Source organism: Lipophrys pholis, assembly GCF_963383615.2.
Source record: "Lipophrys pholis genome assembly, chromosome: 11".
NCBI lineage: Eukaryota > Metazoa > Chordata > Actinopteri > Blenniiformes > Blenniidae > Lipophrys > Lipophrys pholis.
Genome location: NC_137631.1, coordinates 29,774,369 through 29,789,368, shown reverse-complemented (window position 1 = coordinate 29,789,368; position 15,000 = coordinate 29,774,369). Strand labels below are relative to the sequence as shown.

At 46.0% G+C, this 15,000-nt stretch overlaps 1 protein-coding gene across 2 annotated transcripts in view; it reads left to right on the top strand.

Annotated features, from left to right (window-relative positions):
• grm8b (glutamate receptor, metabotropic 8b) overlaps nt 1–15,000 on the top strand; it is a 208,342-nt gene that overhangs the window by 99,753 nt on the left and 93,589 nt on the right. For both annotated transcript variants that reach the window (XM_080475550.1, XM_080475551.1), the window contains 3 exons: nt 9,990–10,125; nt 12,830–12,984; nt 13,062–13,199. In XM_080475550.1, the coding sequence (XP_080331676.1) occupies nt 9,990–10,125; nt 12,830–12,984; nt 13,062–13,199 (429 nt within the window). The remainder of the gene's footprint in view (nt 1–9,989; nt 10,126–12,829; nt 12,985–13,061; nt 13,200–15,000) is intronic.

Sequence of the window (15,000 nt, the reverse complement as noted above, 5' to 3'; positions counted from 1 at the left end):
TTCCCACTATTGTTGTGGAAACAAACATTTTTTTTTAAGTTGCTGTGTAAACGCGCAAGTTTTCTGAAACGAAAATCCAAAAACGATGCGTTTTCCCCTGAAAGGCGGCGTCACCATGCTCCGAGCCCAACGGGCTCAAATAAAGCTTCTCAGATAGCAGCAGCAGCTCCCGGGGGGCTTTCAACTATTGTGTGCAATTTAAATATCATAAAAAGAAAATGTATAAAACAGCATTGTGAAAAGCTGTTCCATTACCGTTTCATTAAAACTCCGTGCAGTTGAGGAGATTTGATTTTCCAAAATGGTGGAACCGCCACTGAAGGCAGATGAATCAGTCAGAAATAGAGGAAAGAGATCAGAAAAGAAGGAAACAGAAACAGACCCTGGAAAAAAAAAGAAAGAGGATAAGAAAGGAAAAAGAAGAGAAAAAGATTTTTAAAAAGATAAAAAGAAGAAAAAAGAGAAAAGGGAAGAAAGAAGAGCGATGGCGAGTTCAGCCTCTTCAGCTATAAAGTGATAAAGAGGGAGAATCCGTGAAAAGAATGTAAAAACGGCCACAACAGCTAAAAGTAAAATCAAATATCTAAACTGTTCCCGTGACTCTTCATTAATGCAACAATATTTGTTCTTTGCAGAGCAAATTTATTTTCTGTTTTTTTCTTTATTTCAGAAAATGATCAGGTTTTATGGCTCCAGACACTTTTTATTTGCAGGATCGCAAAATGACAATTTGTTTTACTGAACACTCCAGTAATCATGAAGTATTTACTGGACACAAGTAAAGTTTGTTGAAAATATTTAACTACTCCCGATGTTATTGTTTATTTGCAAAACTTTGGCGAGTAAGGCAGGTTTATGGTGATATAAAGTTTATTAACATCACAAACAGACGTGAAACAAGAACTAAAAACTCACAGCAACAAACGTTAAATACTTCAGCAGTTACCTCCTCTGAGTAGAATTCACAAAGGACCTTCGGTCTCGATACTAAAGACGTCAACATCAATTGTTTATCGTCTCAAGACAAGAAACAAAATGGTTTCTAAACCATGAGATCGTCGGCCCCGCCTCCGTAGAAACAGGAACCTGCAGCTCACCACACAGGAACCAGGAACCAGGAACCAGGAACCAGGAACCGCCGCCAAGTCATGTGACGTGACGTCGCCATTCAAAGTGATCCTTGGCTTTTTCAGAGTGAGAAATGAAACATGTGGACAGGACACCAGTTTTAAGAGGACATTAACCGGCCCGAGGCCTTTTACAGGTAAGACGTATTTCACCATCACTGTATTTGGTGTAAATTGGTGAAAACCCTGGTTGCTGAAGGGTGCAGAGCGCTGGACCAGATCCACCTTCAGCAGGTTTCCTTCCTCACCTCAGTCCGTCTCACTGCAGCAGCTCATTCCAGTCCAACTGTCCCACTGCTCTTCGTCTTCAAAGTTCACATGAAGTTCTCTGACAGTATTCCTGATATTATTTCCCATTGAGCCTCCTGAAGCTGGAGGAACCCGTTCAGAATGGTTTGAAGACCGTTCTTCTTGGAAGGGAGAGGGAAAAATCCAGCTTCCTCTGCGATGTGAGATGAAACTTCTGACATCACAATCTCAGCAGCCTGTCCTCCAATCCTCCGGATACATTATCCTGCTCCTCCGTTCTAAAACTGGCTTTTAAAGGAGCCAGGCGGCTGCGGCGGCTGCGGCGGCTGCGGCGGCTGCGGCGGCTGCGGCGGCTGCGGAAGCGGCTGCGGAAGCGGCTGCGGAAGCGGCTGCGGCGGCGGTGGATTCAGGCTGATGACCTGATGGACCCGCGTCCTCACAATGGAGTCCATTTGACTCTTGAAGCATGTGTCTGGAGTGTCTTCTGGAGGGAGCGCCTCACCGGCCGTAGGAACGGCCGCCGCCTCTTTAATGTTTTATTTCCACCTTCAAGCTGGAACAGGAGAATTCTACTCACCTTAGTTCTTCAGCAGAGAAAACGCTGCCGCTGCCTCACATTCCTGTAGAGTGGGAATATATTTGATCCTCGCTGCTGCGCTGAGAAGGAACTGATGCCAACACTGGATGAACCATGAAACACTGGATGAACCATGAAACACTGGATGAAACTAGAAACACTGGATAAAACACTGGATGAACCATGAAACACTTGATGGAACACTGGATGAACATGAAACACTGGATGAAACATGAAACACTGGATGGACATGAAACACTGGATGAAACACTGGATGAACATGAAACACTGGATGAAACATGAAACACTGGATGGAACACTGGATGAACATGAAACACTGGATGAAACATGAAACACTGGATGGACATGAAACACTGGATGAAACACGAAACACTGGATGAAACATGAAACACTGGATGGACATGAAACACTGGATGGACATGAAACAATGGATGAAACATGAAGCACTGGATGAACCATGAAACACTGGATGGACATGAAACACTGGATGAAACATGAAACACTGGATGAACCATGAAACACTAGATGAACCATGAAACACTGGATAAAACACTGGATGAACCATGAAACACTTGATGAAACTAGAAACACTGGATGAAACATGAAACACTGGATGGAACACTGGATGAACATGAAACACTGGATGGAACATGAAACACTAGATGAACCATGAAACACTGGATAAAACACTGGATGAACCATGAAACACTTGATGAAACTAGAAACACTGGATAAAACACTGGATGAAACATGAAACACTGGATGGACATGAAACCCTGGATGAAACACGAAACACTGGATGAAACATGAAACACTGGATAGACATGAAACACTGGATGAACCATGAAACACTAGATGAACCATGAAACACTGGATGAAACATGAAACACCGGATGGACATGAAACACTGGATGGACATGAAACAATGGATGAAACATGAAGCACTGGATGAACCATGAAACACTGGATGGACATGAAACACTGGATGAAACATGAAACACTGGATGAACCATGAAACACTAGATGAACCATAAAACACTGGATATCACACTGGATGAAACATGAAACACTGGATGGAACATGAAACACTGGATGGACATGAAACACTGGATGAAACATAAAACACTGGATGGAACACTGGATGAATATGAAACACTGGATGAACATGAAACACTGGATGAAACATGAAACACTGGATGAACCATGAAACACTAGATGAACCATAAAACACTGGATATCACACTGGATGAAACATGAAACACTGGATGGAACATGAAACACTGGATGAAACATGAAACACTGGATGAACCATGAAACACTAGATGAACCATGAAACACTGGATGAAACATGAAACACTGGATGGACATGAAACACTGGATGGACATGAAACAATGGATGAAACATGAAGCACTGGATGAACCATGAAACACTGGATGGACATGAAACACTGGATGAAACATGAAACACTGGATGAACCATGAAACACTAGATGAACCATGAAACACTGGATAAAACACTGGATGAACCATGAAACACTTGATGAAACTAGAAACACTGGATGAAACATGAAACACTGGATGGAACACTGGATGAACATGAAACACTGGATGGAACATGAAACACTAGATGAACCATGAAACACTGGATAAAACACTGGATGAACCATGAAACACTTGATGAAACTAGAAACACTGGATAAAACACTGGATGAAACATGAAACACTGGATGGACATGAAACCCTGGATGAAACACGAAACACTGGATGAAACATGAAACACTGGATAGACATGAAACACTGGATGAACCATGAAACACTAGATGAACCATGAAACACTGGATGAAACATGAAACACCGGATGGACATGAAACACTGGATGGACATGAAACAATGGATGAAACATGAAGCACTGGATGAACCATGAAACACTGGATGGACATGAAACACTGGATGAAACATGAAACACTGGATGAACCATGAAACACTAGATGAACCATAAAACACTGGATATCACACTGGATGAAACATGAAACACTGGATGGAACATGAAACACTGGATGGACATGAAACACTGGATGAAACATAAAACACTGGATGGAACACTGGATGAATATGAAACACTGGATGAACATGAAACACTGGATGAAACATGAAACACTGGATGAACCATGAAACACTAGATGAACCATAAAACACTGGATATCACACTGGATGAAACATGAAACACTGGATGGAACATGAAACACTGGATGAAACATGAAACACTGGATGAACCATGAAACACTAGATGAACCATGAAACACTGGATGAAACATGAAACACTGGATGGACATGAAACACTGGATGGACATGAAACAATGGATGAAACATGAAGCACTGGATGAACCATGAAACACTGGATGGACATGAAACACTGGATGAAACATGAAACACTGGATGAACCATGAAACACTAGATGAACCATGAAACACTGGATAAAACACTGGATGAACCATGAAACACTTGATGAAACTAGAAACACTGGATGAAACATGAAACACTGGATGGAACACTGGATGAACATGAAACACTGGATGGAACATGAAACACTAGATGAACCATGAAACACTGGATAAAACACTGGATGAACCATGAAACACTTGATGAAACTAGAAACACTGGATAAAACACTGGATGAAACATGAAACACTGGATGGACATGAAACCCTGGATGAAACACGAAACACTGGATGAAACATGAAACACTGGATAGACATGAAACACTGGATGAACCATGAAACACTAGATGAACCATGAAACACTGGATGAAACATGAAACACCGGATGGACATGAAACACTGGATGGACATGAAACAATGGATGAAACATGAAGCACTGGATGAACCATGAAACACTGGATGGACATGAAACACTGGATGAAACATGAAACACTGGATGAACCATGAAACACTAGATGAACCATAAAACACTGGATATCACACTGGATGAAACATGAAACACTGGATGGAACATGAAACACTGGATGGACATGAAACACTGGATGAAACATAAAACACTGGATGGAACACTGGATGAATATGAAACACTGGATGAACATGAAACACTGGATGAAACATGAAACACTGGATGAACCATGAAACACTAGATGAACCATAAAACACTGGATATCACACTGGATGAAACATGAAACACTGGATGGAACATGAAACACTGGATGGACATGAAACACTGGATGAAACATAAAACACTGGATGGAACACTGGATGAATATGAAACACTGGATGAACATGAAACACTGGATGAAACATGAAACACTGGATGAACCATGAAACACTAGATGAACCATGAAACACTGGATGAAACATGAAACACTGGATGGAACACTGGATGAACATGAAACTAGAAACACTGGATGGACATGAAACACTGGATGGAACATGAAACACTGGATGAACCATGAAAACACTAGATGAACCATGAAACACTGGATGAAACACTGGATGAAACATGAAACACTGGATGAACCACGAAACACTAGATGAACCATGAAACACTGGATGAAACACTGGATGGACATGAAACACTGGATGAAACATGAAACACTGGATGGAACACTGGATGAATATGAAACACTGGATGGAACACTGGATGAAAATGAAGCACTGGATGGAAAACAAATCAACCAGTGAGCACAAAGCGGCGAAGGTAAACAACAACGGAGGTTTACGGTGACGAAATAGTTAAATATTTGGGCCAAGTCCAGAGTGACGATCCTCACGACCAATCAGCAGACGGCTGCGTTGTAGCTCCTCCCCACAGACCCGTTCCTCGGTGCTAGGTACCTCAACGGAGGGGAAGCGGAAAATCGTAGTCGGTGGTCGCGGGTTCTTTTCGTACCTTCCACAACCTTTCAATCGGACGGCGCAAAAACTCACCCCGCCCCGCCCCGCCCCGCCCCGCCCCGCCCCGCCCCGCCCCGCCCCGCCCCGCAGAGGAACCGCACTTGTTTTTACAACAGTAACTATTAAAATAGTGTCAATAGAGTTGACAATACATTTAATTAAAATGTAAACTAGAGCTGCACCGATACCACTTTTTTAAAGGATGTCTGCAAGTACTAACCTTGAGCTACTTGGCAAGTACCGATACGAGTACTTATTAAATGCCATAAAGCTTAATTTATACTCCACAAGCAACACACACATTGTGTATCAGTCAGACTTTAATCACATTTAGTATGTAGCATCTGTGTGTGTGAGCCTGAAACTCTTTAGCATGTAGCATTTAGCATCGCTGGTGTCTGAGCCCGGGAACTCTTTAGCATGTAGCATAACTCAGAGAGACGTGCTGATAAGCGACATCAGACTAACTCTGCTTTTTCAAATGTCTCTGGTGATGAAGTTGCTGGTGATGAAGTTGCTGGTGATGGAGTTGCTGATGATGAAGTTGCTGTTGATGAAATTGCTGGTGATGGAGTTGCTGATGATGAAGTTGCTGGTAATTAAATTGCTGATGATGAAGTTGCTGGTGATGAAATTGCTGGTGATGGAGTTGCTGATGATGAAATTGCTGGTGATGGAGTTGCTGATGATAAAGTTGCTGGTGATGAAGTTGCTGATGATGAAGTTGCTGGTAATTAAATTGCTGATGATGAAGTTGCTGGTGATGAAATGGCTGGTGATGGAGTTGCTGATGATGAAATTGCTGGTGATGGAGTTGCTGATGATAAAGTTGCTGGTGATGAAGTTGCTGGTGATGGAGTTGCTGATGATGAAGTTGCTGATGATGAAACTGCTGGTGATTTAGTTGCTGATGATGAAGTTGCTGTTGATGAAATTGCTGGTGATGGAGTTGCTGATGATGAAGTTGCTGATGATGAAGTTGCTGATGATGAAGTTGCTGGTGATGAAACTGCTGGTGATGGAGTTGCTGATGATGAAGTTGCTGGTGATGGAGTTGCTGATGATGAAGTTGCTGATGATGAAACTGCTGGTGATGGAGTTGCTGATGATAAAGTTGCCGGTGATGAAGTTGCTGGTGATGGAGTTGCTGATGATGAAGTTGCTGATGATGAAGTTGCTGATGATGGAGTTGCTGATGATGAAGTTGCTGGTGATGAAATTACTGGTGATGGAGTTGCTGATGATGAAGTTGCTGGTGATTAAATTGCTGGTGTATGAACTATCATTTTCCTTCTCTTGGTGTTTCGGCTTAATTTACTTTAGTCGTTGTGCTTCAGATTAAAGAATCTCCAAACCGTGGACATCCCTCGTCCTCGTCATACCTGCGGCGACTCATGACTCATACGATGGAATCGATTATGTTTTATCACTGCATCGATGCAGAATCGTTCACGTCCGCATGGCGATACCAGTAAATTCCACACCTCTATTAGAAAACCGTTGGAAGGTGAATTTTGCTCAGACCTTTAAGAAATCCCCCAGAGTGCACTGCTGTTTGAACCACCAGGCTCAGTGAGACTCTTTCCCCCGGGACATTCCAGCCTCACTCCTCCGGTGACAGACTCCATCTTCCTCCCAAATAAAACACTAATTAATAAAAAAGTCTTCTTCCCAAGCCAATTAATGTGGAGCCGGGTGCAGTGGTCGGCCGGCTCGTCCTCACTGACGCCACTGCTGCTCTTCTTCATGCGTCTGCAGGAGCTTCAGGTGTGTTTCAGCTGCTGCCAGTGGAGGAAGAGTCTGAACATCAAACTGAAACCATAGGAGACGTTGAAACATGTCCCAGTTCGGCTTACTTCCTTTTGATGTTTCTATCAGTCACTATTTGATCATTCTGCTTCACTCTCAACACCTCGGCAGAGTTCACCTGTTGATCTGGACCGTCCAGCTCAAGCTGACGATGTGAAGCTCAAGATGTTCAGGTGGCGTACGGTCCTGGTCCTGATGGACTAGAGGTTCTGATGGACTAGAGGTCCTGGTCCTGTTGGACTGAAGGTCCTGGTCCTAGTCCTGATGGACTGAAAGTCCTGGTCCAGATGGACTGGAGGTCCTGGTCCAGATGGACTGGAGGTCCTGGTCCTGTTGGACTGAAGGTCCTGCTCCTGATGGACTGAAAGTCCTGGTCCTGATGGACTGGAGGTCCTGGTCCTGTTGGACTGAAGGTCCTGGTCCAGATGGACTGGAGGTCCTGGTCCTGTTGGACTGAAGGTCCTGGTCCAGATGGACTGAAGGTCCTGATGGATTGGAGGTCCTGACGAATTGGAGGTCCTGGTCCTGATGGACTGGAGGTCCTGGTCCTGATGGAATGGAGGTCCTGGTCCTGTTGGACTGGAGGTCCTGGTCCTGATTGACTGGAGGTCCTGGTCCTGATAGAATGGAGGTCCTGGTCCTGTTGGACTGGAGGTCCTGGTCCTGATGGACTGGAGGTCCTGGTCCTGATGGACTGGGGGTCCTGGTCCTGATAGAATGGAGGTCCTGGTCCTGTTGGACTGGAGGTCCAGGTCCTCACTGGAACAAGACGCTCCTAGAAGTCAATTAGTTTTTTCAGTTTTTCTAATCTTCCTCTCGTTACCCTTCATTTCATCTCAGTGTGTTAAGTACTGAACAAACCATGGACTGTAAAAATCTGATTACAAAGTGAGTATTTGATTACTTTATTCCAGTGGAAAGTGTTCTTTACAGTAATGCTTTGTAAATGTGAATTCTTTATAAAAACAATTGTGAATGCTAAAGGTTTACTGATAATCTGTCAGGATTTAGGGTCTTAAAGGATCGATGACCCCGTGACCTTTGTGTGATGGACAGCAGATAAAGGGTTAATGTCCCAGTGGACGAGTGCAGATGAAATCAAGACAAACGAGGAAGACAGCAGCTCAGAGCTGAGCTTAGAAATCAATATTACTGTTGGTCACTTCAGACATTTCAGTCCCTGGGGAGTACTTTAATAAGTAATTAAATCTAAACACAATGGTAGAGTGTAGAGAAGCTGCTGCTCGGTGGATTAGCACCAGAGCAGAGGCGGGACGCTCTGGTTTAAATCTTTAAATTTGACGACAGGTTGACGTGTGTTCATGAAGAAGGATCTTGGTGAGTGAAGCGATGCTCACCAGGACCAGAGTTTACTGAACAGAATCCGTCGCTGATACAGGATCAATGAGATTTCTGCGATTGGCTTTCGTCTCTTCCCCTGGTTGGATTGACCTGAACAAGTTTCTGTAAAAGATGCAAGTCTTCCAGCTGAAATGCTCATAATGTTAATGCTGAATGGATCAGTGGACTGAAAGGACGTCCAGGAGAGCAGCGGGTCAGTTCAGTTCGTTGTTTCAGGTAATTGTCCTCCAGGTGAACTCAGATCTGGTTGTTTACCGACGACACGCTGCTGCTCAGGATTCTGGTCCGTCTCAAACCGAGTCTTTCAGACTGGAACTCTCATCACAAACCCGCCGCTCGTCTCAGAAGGACAAACGTCCACAACTTTTATTTGTCGGGACGCGACTCCAAACAGGAAGTGGATTCTGTTGAACCACGTAATTCTGGTTCATCTGACTGGATCTGATTGGATCTTACTGGATCTGAGTGGACCTGATTGGGCCTGACTGGATCTGACAGGATCTGACTGGATCTGATTGGATCTGATTGGACCTGACTGGATCTGGTTGGACCTGACAGAATCTGAGTGGACCTGACTGGATCTGATTGGATCTGATTGGACCTGATTGGACCTGATTGGATCTGGTTGGACCTGACTGGATCTGACTGGACCTGACAGGACCTGACTGGACCCAACTGGATCCGACCGGAGCTGAGCCAACCGAAGTGAACCCGACTAGACCTAACTGGACCTGTAGTCTGTGGTTCCAGCAGCTCCAGGATCAGGTCAAGCAGATGGCTGATGACGGCCTGGTTCTGCCCTGTTCTGCCCTGTTCTGCCTGGTTCTTCCTGGTTCTGACAGGTTCTGCCCTGTTCTGCCAGGTTCTTCCTGGCTCTGTCTTTTAGTCTAACACTCCTTGTCTTTCATGCTAACAGGGATGTTGTCTCTCCGTCTGTCCCAGGTGGGGTTTGTATCGCTCAGTCTCTGAAGATTCCTCGTGAACCGAGACCCGGAGAGTTTGACAAGATTGTCCTTCGACTCGTGGAGACGCCAAATGCCCGTGCCGTCATCATGTTCGCCAACGAGGACGACATACGGTGAGGAACCCTGGGTCTATGTGAGTTTATATCGGAGAGCTCGTTAGCATTGTGGCGCTTACAGAGTCAAGAACTCGTCATTCCAGTGAAATACTCCTCAATAAAAGACAACTTGTGAAGTACCCCAATCATAGTACTGATTCAACATCAGAGTCTAAAGTCTTGGCCACATTTCTAAAGCTTGAAATTTAACAGGTACTATATGGAATATATAAAACCCTTTATGGAGCAGAAGAGTTTCATCAATACAGCAGAACTGAGTTTTAAAACAGTTTTCATTCCACTGCAGTATTTCTCGATCTCCTTAAAACACTAAAAACCTCATTCATGTTGCAAAATGTCTCAACATCAGATTTCATTTGGACTCCTACTAAATTTATTGATGACGAGAACGACATTTGTTTGTGGAACCGAGTTAGCACCTCTAGCGTGTTAGCCGTTAGCTCATATTGATGCGAGCTCGCCGGTCAGGGAGCGCCATCAGTGTGACACCAGCCGCCTCCTCCAGCGCTGACTCGTCATGACGAGGCCGTGGCAGGCTGGAGGCTGGATGTTTGGTGGTAGAAGACATCAGACACATATCTGACTTGGTTCCACATAAGATGGAGGTCCGGTCAGACGTTCCCACCAAACGGACGGGATACGAGTCGCTGTGAGCAGAACGTCACAATTTGAGTTGCGTTTCCCTGCAGCGTGAACGAGGCCCCAGAGCGCCCGGGTGAGGGTAGACCGAGGAACTCAGACGAGTAACCTGGAGAATATAGAGTGGTAATGAAAGCAGAGTGTGTTGTGAGGAAAAGAGTGTCCAAGTAGAAGATGGAACCATGAACACCGGCGCAGCGACCAGGATCTTTAAGTTCTCTGTGGGTTTCACTGCGTCGGCCACCAAGTGGTCCCAGCAGGTTGAGATAACAACTTTCTAATTATGTGAGTGAACTGAGAGCATTACTCGCTCTCACGTTCACGCTCACACACACTCAGTGTGTGTGTGTGTGTGTGTGTGTGTGTGTGTGTGTGGCAGCAGATGGTAATCTGCAGCTCTGATCACACACACAGTTGAAACTGGCTCGTCAGGCCACGTTTACACGTCCCCCGGTTTTTACAAAAACAGATATTCATCCTCGACATTCAAAAAAGGTCTTCATTGACACCGACCCGCATACCCACCTGCTCAGAGCTGCTATCAGCAGCCAAACCTGTAGGGGGCAGTGTCGCGAGCAGCATGAAGCCATGAGAGCCAATCAGAATCCTGTAAAAAACACAGGGTCACAAATTGTGAGGTAAAACTCCGCCTCCCGTCTTTAGATGTAAATGAAGACAGAGTTTTTCTAAATCTCCACTGTGGGCGGAGTTTTCAGGAAGCTGGTTGATGTGTAAATGTAAACGTGTAAGCGCAAAGAAATATCACGTTTTTTTTCAAATACCTGGGTACCTGGGTGTCAACGTGGCCAGAGAGACACCCAGGACATGAAGGACCAGGACCAATGTCCAACACAACCACAAACTGGTGTTGATGTTTGTCTCCACAGATCAGTGATGCACTTATGATCAGTTTCTCTCAGATTCAGCTAAATGAGGTAAAACAGCTGAGTCAGCCAAAACTTTTAAGAGAGGAAAAAGAAGGAAAGAAGTTTTTGAAAAACAGAAAAGGAAGAAAATGAAAAAAGGGAAAAAAGGGAAAAAAGGGAAAAAAAGGGAAAAAAGGGAAAAAAGGGAAAAAAGGGAAAAAAATGGAAAAATGGTGAAAAAGAGAAAAAGAAAAAAAGAAGGAAGAGAAGCGCCTGAAGCTAAACCTGCTGTATGGAAGAGTTTTAGTTTCAGGGCCTCTGAAGAAAAAAAAAATTTGAAGGCTAAAAAAAACAACCTCATGTGCTTCAGAAAAAAAGTTGAAAATCAAAGTCCCGAGGAGAATTATTTTTTTTTTTAAAGTCGTCCTCCACGTGGCAGCGAGCGTGACGGCGTCGAAATGCGTCACAGGTTCCATGAGGGACTGAAACAGTCAGTTATCGTCAGTATCAGGACAGGAAGTGTAGGTCATCAAGGTCGCAGAGCGCCGGTCCAACGTCGTCGGCAGACCGTCTGTCATGTGTCCAACTAATGTGTCCAACTAGAGTGTCCAACTAGAGTGTCCAACTAATGTGTCCAACTAATGTGTCCAACTAGAGTGTCCAACTAATGTGTCCAACTAGAGTGTCCAACTAATGTGTCCAACTAATGTGTCCAACTAGAGTGTCCAACTAAAGTGTCCAACTAATGTGTCCAACTAATGTGTGCAACTAGAGTGTCCAACTAATGTGTCCAACTAATGTGTCCAACTAGAGTGTCCAACTAATGTGTGCAACTAGAGTGTCCAACTAATGTGTCCAACTAATGTGTCCAACTAATGTGTCCAACTAGAGTGTCCAACTAATGTGTCCAACTAATGTGTCCAACTAGAGTGTCCAACTAGAGTGTCCAACTAATGTGTCCAACTAATGTGTCCAACTAGAGTGTCCAACTAATGTGTCCAACTAATGTGTGCAACTAGAGTGTCCAACTAATGTGTCCAACTAGAGTGTCCAACTAGAGTGTCCAACTAATGTGTCCAACCTGCTGCCCTCAGCGTCCGTTAGCGTCACCAACACTTGTGCTGCGGTTTCATTTGAAAAGGTTTTCATGTTCGGCTAAATCGTTTCTCATCTTGATTGAAATGTGTGATTTGCAGGCGAATCCTGGACGCGGCAAAACGCAACAACCTGACGGGTCACTTCCTGTGGGTGGGCTCTGACAGCTGGGGCGCCAAGATTTCCCCCGTGGTGCAGCAGGAGCGGGTGGCCGACGGCGCCGTCACCATCCTGCCCAAGAGGGCGTCTGTGGAAGGTGAGGAGTCCGTCCACCGCCGCCAACCTGCCGGCAGGCGTCTGTCTGCGTACTGACGTCCTGTCTTCTCCCGGCAGCGTTCGACCGCTACTTCAAGAGCCGCTCGCTGTCCAACAACCGCAGGAACGTTTGGTTCGCCGAGTTCTGGGAGGAGAACTTCGGCTGTAAGCTGGGAATGCATGGAAAGAGACCCGGCAGTCCCAAGAAATGCACAGGTAGGATCCACAGACGCCTCATGGAGCGACTTTTAGAAAGAACTAAAAGTGACCAAATCCCTGAATTCTTCGCTCTGAACTACAACGACCGACGTCTCCTGGTGACTGATGGTTATTGGCTGTTTGGAGTTTTAGAGCTGAACTCCTGGTTCTCTATGGAGGTTCTATTACTCATTAGATCACTGGAGCAGATCTTGTTCTCCCAGTGGAGGGTGTGGTGGCTGGCAGCAGGAGGTGGAGGAGGTGGTGGCTGGCAGCAGGAGGTGGAGGAGGTGGTGGCTGGCAGCAGGAGGTGGAGGTGGTGGTGGCTGGCAGCAGGAGGTGGAGGAGGTGGTGGCTGGCAGCAGGAGGTGGAGGTGGTGGCTGGCAGCAGGAGGTGGAGGTGGTGGCTGGCAGCAGGAGGTGGTGGAGGTGGCTGGCAGCAGGAGGTGGAGGTGGTGGCTGGCAGCAGGTGGAGGTGGTGGCTGGCAGCAGGAGGTGGAGGAGGTGGTGGCTGGCAGCAGGAGGTGGTGGTGGTGGCTGCCAGCAGGAGGTGGAGGTGGTGGCTGGCAGCAGGAGGTGGAGGTGGTGGCTGACAGCAGGAGGTGGAGGTGGTGGTGGCTGGCAGCAGGAGGTGGAGGTGGTGACTGGCAGCAGGAGGTGGAGGTGGTGGTGGCTGGCAGCAGGAGGTGGAGGTGGTGACTGGCAGCAGGAGGTGGAGGTGGAGGCTGGCAGCAGGAGGAGGAGGTGGTGGCTGGCAGCAGGAGGTGGTGGTGGTGGCTGGCAGCAGGAGGTGGAGGTGGTGACTGGCAGCAGGAGGTGGAGGTGGTGGCTGGCAGCAGGAGGTGGAGGTGGTGGTGGCTGGCAGCAGGAGGTGGAGGTGGTGACTGGCAGCAGGAGGTGGAGGTGGTGGCTGGCAGCAGGAGGTGGAGGAGGTGGCTGGCAGCAGGAGGTGGAGGAGGTGGCTGGCAGCAGGAGGTGGAGGAGGTGGCTGGCAGCAGGAGGTGGTGTCTGTGTGTTTGAGGCCCAAATGAAAAGCTGCTAGAGCTACACCCCTAGATTACTAGAAAATTCTAAATAAATTCAGTGTGATGAGATGAAAGGAAATGAACGGGACATTTTTTCACAGTTTTGCAGTTTTTATTCGGAAACGGTGAGCTGCTCACGTCACAAAATCTAATGGATTGGTCCTTGGATGATGACAAATCATCCATCCATCCATCCATCCATCCATCCATCCATCCATCCATCCATCCATCCATCCATCCATACATACATACATACATACATACATACATACAATACAAACCAATAAATAAACCAATAAATAAATAAATACACTCGGGGAAACATATAAACTTCTCGGCCAACTTTCATTGGCGAAGGTAATTAAATGTTTTGCTGTAGGTGCTTAACGGGACGACTTATTGACTTATTGACTTATTGAACACACCCTTCAGCCACAACATTAAACAGGAGACCTCACCTGGGAGGTTTTGTCTATCGGCTGGTCTGGACAGGCTCAGCGCCTCCATTAATGAGCTGGAGGAAACTTCCCGGCATGGTCTGTCCGCCCCCTAGTGGTGGGAGATGGAAAGAAGGTGGATGAATGGATGAATGGGCAGAATATCACAGCTGGGATTAATAATAACCCAGCTAAACATCCACTTTGGCAGATTTACAGCCTTGGACAAGGTGGTGGGGCGTTACGTCTCCACCCGGCTGGGAGGTTTCCAGGATGAACAGACCGACACTGAGATGAATCAAACGCTCTCTCTGTTTCATCACTGTTCTTCTTCTGGTGCTGGACCTGCTGACGGCC